The sequence below is a fragment of the Eupeodes corollae genome, chromosome 1 (genome assembly GCF_945859685.1).
Source record: "Eupeodes corollae chromosome 1, idEupCoro1.1, whole genome shotgun sequence".
Lineage (NCBI taxonomy): Eukaryota > Metazoa > Arthropoda > Insecta > Diptera > Syrphidae > Eupeodes > Eupeodes corollae.
In genome coordinates, this window is record NC_079147.1 from 6,783,939 (window position 1) to 6,795,167 (window position 11,229).

General features: G+C 28.7%; 1 protein-coding gene across 1 annotated transcript; it reads left to right on the forward strand.

Moving 5' to 3' along the window:
• The first annotated feature begins 1,432 nt into the window (after positions 1 to 1,432).
• LOC129939614 (ecdysteroid-regulated 16 kDa protein) lies at positions 1,433 to 10,822 on the forward strand. Its single transcript, XM_056047688.1, has 3 exons — positions 1,433 to 1,593; positions 2,158 to 2,247; positions 9,722 to 10,822. The coding sequence occupies exons 2-3, from the start codon at positions 2,166 to 2,168 to the stop codon at positions 10,111 to 10,113; spliced, it is 474 nt and encodes a 157-aa protein (XP_055903663.1). The 5' UTR covers positions 1,433 to 1,593; positions 2,158 to 2,165; the 3' UTR covers positions 10,114 to 10,822.
• Positions 10,823 to 11,229: the final 407 nt, after the last annotated feature.

Genomic DNA, 11,229 nt, shown 5'->3' on the forward strand with positions numbered 1-11,229 from the left:
TATGAGTCATCCAAATTAAATAGTAAGACCATACCTTGCTGGACAACAGTGTTCTAAATAATTTGATAACTGAAGTTGGCATTTAAGGAATTATTAAATTTTGTTATCATCCTTTACAAAACATGAAAGAACATTTTGTTCATGAGTAAAAACTCATCTAAGTTTGTGACCTCCCCCCCCCCCCCCCCTGATGATGGATCCGCCCTTGGTTTGAACACAAAAAAATATTGCTTTGTTTTAATAAAATTAAAAAAAACTGCACATGGAGTAGGTAGCACATTCTTATATGGTGCTGAACTATTTAGTTCTTTATTGTTTAACATTAATCGAACTTGCTGACATGCACTTTTTAAGAAATATATTTTATTTGCATTTTAGAAAATGCTGTCAATCTAAATCATTTTTAAATCTTCTTGTGTGGTGGAAACACAAAAAAGTTTTATTTAATCTAAACTGAGATAAACCTTTGGTGGAAACATAACAAAACTTAACTATCTTTTCCATTGTTTTCTCTTGCAAAATAAGCCCAGTTTGTCCATTTTCATTAACAAAACTAAATTGTATTAACAGTAATAGATTGATTTTTGCCCCCAATGGAAAACACATGATTCCAAATGCACAACTTATCATCGAACACAGCCGTCGAGATACAAATGCAATATCAATCGTACCAACATTTGAGAACGAAATCACATAAGATCCATTCGAGACTCGTATAAATCTCAAAAACCCATCCGTAGTAAGATCCTACTTGAACTTCTATCGGTAGTATCCATACTAAGGATATTGTTTTTGTTATTAGTGTAAAAGCCTACTATACTATTGATAGATTTTCCAACAAATCACGGGTATTGTTGTTATAAATTAAGAAATAAAAATCAATTGAACTTGAACTTAATCTTGAAAATTGAACTAATCACACTTAGAAGAACGTCAATTATATAAGTTTTGAGTTCAATTTCGGATTTACTTTCAAGTCAAAAACTGCTTAGCCACCTCCTAATATTCACCCCATTTCTAATTTCAAGACATTAAGACCAATGTTGGGCGAAATATTTTCTTAATGAATGCTTTAAAGGAAGCCATTTTCTTTTTAGTGTGCGCCAAGTATATTTAAGTCAGCACGATTTGTTAAAAAATCAGAATATTTTAAGAAAGTTCATTTATGTTACTTCCTAAAACTTTAAAATTTACTCAATTTCATCTTCATTGTTTTAAGTACTCGTATCGGCAATTTTGGTAGCGAAGCTAACATAACGTATTATTTTCTTGGACACAATAGAAATAATTTTAAACAAAAACACAAAGCAAAATCGAAAATAGTCACAAACTTCATACGGTATCATACCCATTCTCCCCTACAGAGATTTGGAATGTACTCTTTTTCCCACCATTAACATTCAAACTATAGTACTTTCCTATATAAAGTTGAGGCACTATTCAAGCGTCTTGCCACTTTCGATATAGTTGCTCAGTCGTGAAGTATCTACCAGCCGAACACACCCAATTAATTTACAACTCTTTCTATACTCTGAGTCAAATTCTGTTTGAAGTCTTGTGTTACATTTTCGTCATAATATAATTTGACCCTCGGTACGTGTACAGTTATTAACAAAATAAATATAAAATATTTAAACTGTCAATGTGGGCTTACAAATTTTAACTGATTTCTGTGGATATCTTGCATAACTTCAATTTTTCAAGCTTATTTTGACACAATGCCAATGCGGACAGTGCTAAACTGGTTTAGCTGCTAAAGATTGTGTGAAGTTACAAATAGTTTTTTTTAAAGGTGTAAACTTGCATGATTACTGCCATATGACACATGGCCTGTCATCCCACGACAAGACACACTCTAAAGTGCATCAACCTAATTAGTAGTTTATAGAAGTTTGTTTACGAGTGAATAATTTATTGTAACTGACAAAATAATGATAAGATTGTTTCAAATTCAACTTAAAGTTGCGTGTTTGACATATAAAAAATAATATTTTGCATTTAAAAGTCATTAAGCAAGCTCAAAAAGCCAGTTAAACTAGTAAACTTTTTGACATAATGCCTTATCGAATTATTTAAAAAAAAAGCCGCCGGTATTTAAAAAAAATGCTAATTTAACCATATTCATGTTTTTTGTTTTTGTTGTTTATTTGTTTACAGAATCAAAGATGTATTTCTGGAAAAGCTTATGTCTTTTAGCTCTAATTATTGCATCTGTTCAATCAACGCAAGTAAAAAAATGTCCAAAGAGTAAGTTTTTTTTACTTTAATTTATGTTTGTCACGTTAATTCAATTAAATAGTTTTATTTTATTAAATGTTGTTTTATTTATTTCCTTGTTAGAAACAACATAAAGGTCAAATAAAAATAATGTAGGTATATTAATACCTTATAATCAAAACAGTGGCATAGCTAATAATCTATTTGAATGTTATAATTATGTGTTTCAAAATTATTGCTTAGAATATTAAAAATGTTGTCTATTTTTTAAGGAAGACCAACTTACTCACACGTAATATACATTTTAAAAATATAATAAAGTTTTGTTTATTAATCTCAAGGCCATTGAATCAGCGTTGCCGTCAAACCAAAAATACAAAACATTTTTAGAGAAACTTTTTAAAAAATTACATTTTTCAATTTATTTTCATGAATGATTCAAAGTTTGTACAAAACAGAGGCTGGGATGCGACCCACAAGTTGTTGCTTGAATTATTATTAAAAATTTTAAAATTACCAACATTATTTTTCATATAAGGACATAGTTTAGTTTGAAAATTGAGTTCTGTTAAATACATTTTTAGTTCAAAGTAAATTTTTACCAATTTTAGTAGCATTTCTCAAATTTTTACAAATTGGATGAATGAAATTAATTTGAGAGATATCAAAAACCTAACATCAATTTTTACTAAATGTGCGTACCATTTCTTGTAGATTTTATTTTCTTATGAAATAACGGACTGTTGAATTTTTATTAAAAAAAAAAGTACTGAATACCGAAAACAATATTTTCTGCGAAATATAAAAGTTCGTAAACAATATTTTTAATTTTGAAAAGCTATTTGAGTCTAAAGTAAATTTTTACCAAGAGTTTTAGTATTGTTTTTTTGTTAGGTTCTATTTTTTGTAAAAAAAACTGTCAATTTGATTTTTCTCAAATTGTGTCTGAATGTTGAAAACAATATTTTTTATAAGTGGAAATTAGTCGGAAGCCATAATCTCAAATTTTTAACTTCTTATAGGAAGTTATTGTAATGGGTTCGATTTGTCAAATTGAACATTTTGACATTTCTCGACGTTTCAAGGTCCCTAATCAAATAAATTTTATTATACAGATAATAAGGCAGAAAGATGCAGATAGGGCTCTCAAGAAAATTGAGTGGGTGGTTTTTTCACCATAGTAGTTTGAAAAAAAGGTGAAAATTTTGGTTAACCCTAAATATCTTACGAACCAAACGTGATACCAAACAGGTATATTTTTTGAAAAAATCAATATAACGGTTTTTTTTATAAATCAATAAAACTGAAAAAAAAAATTTGTCACCTCCAAAATTTTACGACTGAAATATGATTTCATCTCTAAATCAATTGTGTGCAACGAAAAATAATGTTTTTGACATCTGATAAAATTTTGAGAAAAATGGAATTGACAGTTTTTATTACAAAAAAATAAAAACCTAAAAAAAAATGTATAAAAGTTGGTAAAAATTGATTTTCGACTCGAATATCTTTTCAAAACTTTGAGATTTTGGCTTTAATTTACTTTAATCTTTCAAAAAATCTTGTTTTCAACATTCAGTTAAAGTTCGAAAAAAATCGAAGTGACAGTTTTTGTATAAAAATTTAAAACCGAAAAAATATTAACAAAAGTTCGTAAAAAATGATTTTTGACTCAAATATCTTTTAAAAACTTTGAGATAATAGGTTCTTACTAATTTTTTCTTATAAAAAAATATTGTTTTCAACATAAGGACAAAATTTGAGAAAAATCGAATTGACAGTTTTTTTACAAAAAATAAAAACCTAAAAAAAAATGTATAAAAGTTGGTAAAAATTGATTTTCGGCTCAATTAGCTTTTCAAAAATTAAAAATATTGGCTTCAAACTTATTTTATTTCACAGAAAATATTGTTTTCCATATTCAAATATTGTTACAATTGAAACTATTTCTAACACAGTTACATTTGGTCTGTTTATATTTTCAAAGTTTCTGAGGACTTTTTCAGTCGGATTGACTTAAAGCTGGAGAATGAAATATAATAAGAATTTAATCCTCACCCAGCTTTGTATTCTGTGTATATAATTAATCATACAAATTTGATTTCCAGGTTTCAGCATTTACGTCTTAATTTCTAAGAATACAAAAATTTGATCTGAGATCTAAGATATGTAAGCTTTCCAATTACTCAAGCTAAAGAACTTAAATAAGAGCAATTTAGTTTGATTTTGTATAAATGTCAAACATTTAACTTATTTCCTATCTCTCTTAATATCGGATTCTGCAATCGATACAAATAACATGTTAAACAATTTTGTTTACATTGGCAACGCTGAACTCAAAAGCAATACATGGTCCGGCAAAAAGATCTCCCATATTTTAAAATGACAATAATGACAAATAAATAAACAATTTACCAGACAAATTTTATTGAATTTTTTTAAATTAAATACTATGCCATTTTACATTAAATAAAATAATTACTTAGTTTTAAACATTATATCCGTTAAATATTGTCCTTTCCCGGAAGTTTTCTATTGCTCGTCGAGTCCTTTGTGGTGTAATGGCTGCCACTTCCTGAGTGATTGCCTCCTTAAGTGCTTCCAATGAATGAAATGGGCGATGAGTGTAGGCTTGGGCCTTTAAATGTCCCCAAAGAAAAAAATCACAAGGTGATAAATCAGGGGACCTTGGTGGCCAGGTAATGTCTCCTCGTAAAGAAAGAAGATGCCGTGGAAACATCTCTCTCAAAATGGTTAGTGAACGCCGTAAAGTGTGTGCTGTGGCTCCAGACTTCTTTGTGGTTCCTAGTAGACTGATTTAAGTTTATAATAGTTTTTGTAAGCAGTTCAGTTCACAAGACAGAGGAACATTAATCATACTAAATTTGTAGATCTCCTTTCCAACGCTTACAAGTTTATATTTTAGCAATCTATAAACTATATAAAACTAAAAACTGGTTTATAAACTTCCCTGAGGAAGTTATTGTAATCGGTTTAATTTGTCGAATTGAAAATTTGACATTTCCCGACGTTTGAAAGTCCCTAGAATCTTAATAAAAGATTTTTAGAGGGATGTCTGTGCGTGCGTACGTTCAAATGTCCGTACGTCCATAAGTTCGGGAAGCTGTAGTCCCTATCTCAAGAACCGGTATACATATCGACTTCTAACAATTTTTTTGTTTATACAGCATATAATGCTGAAAAATCTTTTACCTAAAACATCTCACGAACCGATACAGCTAGCGACTTCAATTAAATTGTATACGATATATTGTGACGTTATACCAAACTGATATGATTTTGAAAAAGAAAATACTTAACGTTTTTTTTACTAAGCAAAAAACAGGAAAAAAATAATTGACAGTTATTTACAAAAAATAAAAGCAAAATAAAAAAACAAACTAAACGTAATTGTTATTACCGACTTATACATCTTTTTAAAAATTTAAAATATTGGATACAAACTATTGTCATCTTATAAAATCTACAAAAAATACTTACGCTAAATTGGTTCTCAATATCTCGTAAATAAATGATTTCATTCTGAGCCAAATTTTATTGCTAACGTAATGTAATGGCCTCAAAAAAATACAATCTATGTTTGTCTACAGGAGAAATACAAATTTTTAAGAAATGGTACTAAAATTGATAAAAATTGGGTTTTGACTAAAGATCTCGTTAACAAAAATAGATTTTGAAATCAAACTATTTCATTATTATGCAAAATATTGCTGGTAATATTTAGATAATCTTTGACAACTTATAAAAAAAACACGAAAACTTACAAAAAGTTTTTGACTCAAGTACTAGGCGAACAAAGGAAGATATTGGCCTTGAACTATTTATCTAAAAAAAATACTGTGTTGAATATTGTGTTAAAGCCTCTTTTTTCAATTTTTCAAAGCAATGATTCAAATCATTTACAAAAAATAATGCCTTTTAAAAAACAGTCCAAAATGTCATAAGATAATTCTAATCTTCAAGAATTTTTTTTTTTTAAATTTGAACTATTTCTATCACAATAACATTTTTCCAGTTAAAAGATCTCTGAGAATTTTCACAATCCGATTAATTTGAAGCACCCGAATGGAATATGTATAATAGAATTCATTGTTTTTTCTTACCTAGCTTTGTATTTCCTCTCTTCTCAATTGTGTGATAGAGAATGTTTGAGTAATGGAATTGAATTAAATTCTTTATTGAGTCTTTAAAATCTATTTCTTTGACCAAGTTTCACATTAAAAACCCCAATCACAAACATTTTATTCTCAGATTTATGACACAAAAACTAAGAAATGTGTATGAGAAATTGTGTTTACATTTTTGAGTATACATTAGAAATGTCTAAAATCTTAGAAATAAAATCTTAGATATTTTTGAGAAATTAAACTTGAGCAAAAAAAAGTGAATCAAAGTAATTTTCTATTTTAATTGCGTTACAAATATCAACAATTGACTTGCATTCCTTACTCTCCTAAATGTCAGATTCTGCAATCGGTACAAATAATATATTGAATTATTTTGTTTACATTGGCAACGCTGAGCTCGGATGGCATACTATTAGACCATGTTTTTAATAGTTCTGTTTTGCATATTTAGTTTTCTTTTTCAAACCATTGAATAAGATCTGTCAATAGGGCTTAGGTCTGTCAACTACAACAAGATTTAATAATATGCGATTTCTATATTAATGTTGTTTACATAACAAGACAGGTGCAAATTTCATAGTACATTTGTAGTTCTCAGTTCCAAAGTTTACAATTTTATATTAAAGTAATCTTTAAACTATAGTAAGCTGAAAACTATTATATTTTATTTAAAATTCAAAAATAAACGTAGTAACGGCCAATGCCTTGACAAAATTCTAGCGTCTAATACTCGGTTTATTGAAAAATAGGAAATCGATTGAGTTCTTACCCGGTTTCTTCACAATTTTTTGAGCGTTAGAACTCTGATTTAGATGTCAGTCTTAGATAAAACTTCAATTTATAACACTCTTAAACTTTAGGGTCTAGGATATTAGAACTCAGTTTAGCAATGTTTTTTGATTCTTTGTACGATTCTATGATCAGGTAATATTGTTTTATTAAATTTGAAGTCACCAACTTTTAGTGTACAAAAATAAAAATAAAATATGTGTATGTATAAATAAATATACGTACATAGGCTTTAATGTTAACCTTTTCAACTAAAACACAAAAAATAAAACAAAAGAACAACAATTTGGACTATTTTTCAAGAAATAACTTCAAATCTCAAACATGCACGTGCGAATAAAGGCATAAAGTCCATAGACCCTGTTTTAGTTTCTGTAACCTTAAGGTCCATATATTTTTAATTATTTTTTTTTATGTATGAAACAAAAAAAAATATAAACTTAGGTAATGCTGTAAATGATTTTCGTTAGATCTTTTTTGAGAGAAAGAGCAGTATTAAGGTTCTTAAGAAGAAACATTTAATAAGAGATTTCCAATTTGATATTAAGTTGCCTTTAAATTCTTAAAACTGGTCTTCAATTGTTTTTTTTACTTTTTTTGTTAAACTAATGGCTGATTGAAAAATATTATGGACTATTCATATCTATTAATTGAATATAAATGCTTTAAATCTCTTCTGAACTGAAATGAAAAGAAATTTTGCAACGTGAAGTTTGTGAGTGCCACACTAAAATGTGTTTGCTTTGTTGACTTCTTTAAAATCAAAATATTTTCAAAAGATTCACGCAAAGTAGTTATTTTTTAGCATCAACTCCAGACTAATAATGATAATAATAATAGAATCCCGAAAATTGAGGCCGAAAAAAATACGTCGAAAGAAAGGCAGAAAATTCTTTATAACACATTCATAGATGTTTGCTAAACTCTTGCTAAGTTGTTACTAAGCAAGTCCAGGCTTCCAGAGCTTAGGCAAACATAGGAAATGCTGTGTTTAAGTATTATTATTACAGCCGAAAGCTGAAAAGTTCAATCATATAAAATAAATTCTACGTAAACTTGCTGGTGTAGCTCTTTGCCTGACTGCGATAAGTTCTCCCGCCGTTCGCGTTTTATATTTTTTTTTTGATTTTCTATTGAATAGTTTTTTTTTACCTACTTACTTTTTTCGACATCCAATTTGAGGAATGACAGCACAAAATAACGAGTTTGAAAATTCAACAGTATTTTTTTGCTTTGACCTGTCATTTGAAGTATAATTGTAGTAAAATACAACCTTAAACTGCGGTTTAACTAAACACATCAACAATCAACAAGCCTGAAACTATAGATCAAGATATCACGACTTTAGTAATTCTCTATGAATACGCGTCATTTTGTTCTATTTTCTAAGAAAAAAAGTTAAAATTTTTGTGAAAAAATTTCTTATTTTCTGGGTATTGCATTTTTTATCTTTGTGGCGTTCAACAATAACATACGAAAAAAGCTACGTTTCAACACAATTTCTAACATTTCTGGGTGGAATGCACCAAAAACCCTCTAAACAATTTTATTTTAACTCTTAAATATGGCATATATAGAAAACTGTTGGACTCAGTGAGTCGTCCAAACTAAATTGTTAATAATCTATTAACTAAAATTGTAACTTCAGTCCTTGAAATGTGTAAATGTTAGGTTAAGATACACATTCTGATAACAAATCTGGATCAGCCCTTCATCACTTATCACCTTAGCCAAATAAGGAATTAAAATAACTGATTCTCTCAAGTTGAACTTAAGTTGTAGTTTTGAATGTCTTGCAAAATACGTATTTACGATAAGTTTCTAGTTTCTTACTTATGAGAAATACTTATCTGTTTTGATCGTGAAAAATTACAGTAACTTCCCGAGGAAGACAGTGAAAATATCGTGACATAGAAAAATTTCAAAAATTTCAATTGGTTCTAATAGAAAATTTATTTCAAAACTTCACTTATTTTAATGTAATGGTTTGTTTGATATAAATCCTGCATGAGATTAAAAAAAAACTAGAAGTGTAGCTAAGTCATTTTTTTAAGAATTTAATTTGTTTAAGCTATCGAAAAAACATATGTTAAAAAAATATCACACTGATATTTTTAAGAATCCGATGAGTAGTTTACAAAACGAAGTAATTATCATTTTGTCATTTCTCTTATATTACAAGTGTCAAAAAATCACTCGACTCCAATTGCGACTCACATATTGTTTAGCTAAATCCACATGATGTCCGTGCTTGAATAATAGCTACCAATAGCGAAATACTTTTGAACAAACAAAAATTATGCTTTAATTATCAAAGAACGCAATTTACTGCAAATTAAGTCTTTTATGTTCCTTGAACCTGCCCAATGGCTGCCAATGGCGTTTCTGAAAACATTGACACAATTGAAACCCATTTGAGGTTTACAATATTGTAAAACATTTCAGAAAATGTTTTTACTCATAGTTCTAAAAATATTGTAAGGTGTGACAACCAATTGTCAGTTAAGCTCAAGGAAAACAAAAATTATATTCTATTAACTCTAAAAATGTTCTCTTTCTATTCCCAGGTTCAGCAAGGCTATTGGAACCAACCGAAGTTACCATATCAAATTGTCCAAAGAATAAGTGCATCTTGAAAAGAAACACTAAAGTGGACATTGAAATGAAGGTGGTCCCCACCAGAGATTTTAATGAACTAAACAACGACATTTCAGGAATTCTCCAAAATGTGCCACTTCCTTTCCCTGGCATCTATGGTACAAGTGCTTGCCCTAATATTTACGATGCAGAAGGTAAAAAAGCTGTCGGTTGCCCGCTCAAAGCTGGCGAAACATACACCTACAAAAACAGCTTCGATATTTTACCAATTTATCCCACTGTAACATTGGAGATTCATTGTGGATTGGGAGACACCAAGGGTGATGCCGCATGTTTCCAGATTCCAGCTAGAATTAAGTAAACAAACAAACCTACTCACAAAAAGATTGTGTTTCTATTGTAAGTTTAAGTATACAAAGTACGTAGATATTGTGATAATAATTTTTGTCAGTTAAATTTGAAAAAAAAAGTTACCTCCTTCTTATTTTGGGATCACGTTATTTATACTATAAATATTTTTAAGAATCTATACAACAAACAATTCCACTTGTCCAAAATGAGTCGTGGATTGTTTAGAAATTGAATTATTATGCAAATAATCTTAATCGGTTATGAAGACCATGTTCTTGAGTTATATAATTTTAAAAAAAAAAGTATTATGTATTTCTTTTTCATGTGATCAATTCGAGGATTATTTTGAATTGTTTCAAAAATTAATTGGTGATCGGAAATTTACAAGATACTCGTATATTTTATTTTAAATACGGTTGAATAAGCAAATTATTTCGTGTTAAGTTTTAGCAATGCATTCAATCACCTTGTCAACTCAACTATCAACTTCCTATAATAGAATTCAACTTTTTGTTGAACAAAATAACAAAAAAAAAAAACAGAATAATATAATTAAATGCACGACTTGATCACACGAACTTGATCAAGTTAGTTATAATTGTTGTTATAATAATATTTATGTACCTATTAAACAAATAAATACTGTTTTTAATGGTTAATGAAAGATTTAGAGGAAAAAAAAAGTTTTAATAAAACCGCATGACAAATGTGTCCAATAATTTCTTGGATTTTTTGAATTTCGAAATATTAGACTTTTTGGAAAGCGATGAATTAATTGGCAAAAAATAAGAACAGCCAAGAAAATGTTTAAATTTTTTCGATTAAGATTTCACAGGAGGAAAATAGGTCAATAATAAAGTTCTATTATTTGACCACTTAAAATCAACATAATTTTATTTCATTGAAGAACTTTATAGGAAAAAATAAGCATTGCTTGGAGTCTCAGCGTCAAGCGCTTTCGGTGTTGAGTGAGCTGGGTGAGTTAATTCGGAGCATTGCCAGAATAGTCAAATGCTCCTCTACAATAGTTTTTCAAGCGTTAGGACCAAAAAAAAATTTTTGAAACTAGGGGTGGCCCATCAAAACTGTCAAAAAAAGACAAAATGATCTTGGTAAGAAAATTACC

Excerpts from the sequence above, each read along its gene's own strand:
- LOC129939614 (XM_056047688.1), top strand. The coding sequence starts at position 2,166 with ATGTATTTCTGGAAAAGCTTATGTCTTTTAGCTCTAATTATTGCATCT. Across the intron at positions 2,248-9,721 it reads AGTAAAAAAATGTCCAAAGA|GTTCAGCAAGGCTATTGGAA; the intron begins GTAAGTTTTTTT and ends TTCTATTCCCAG.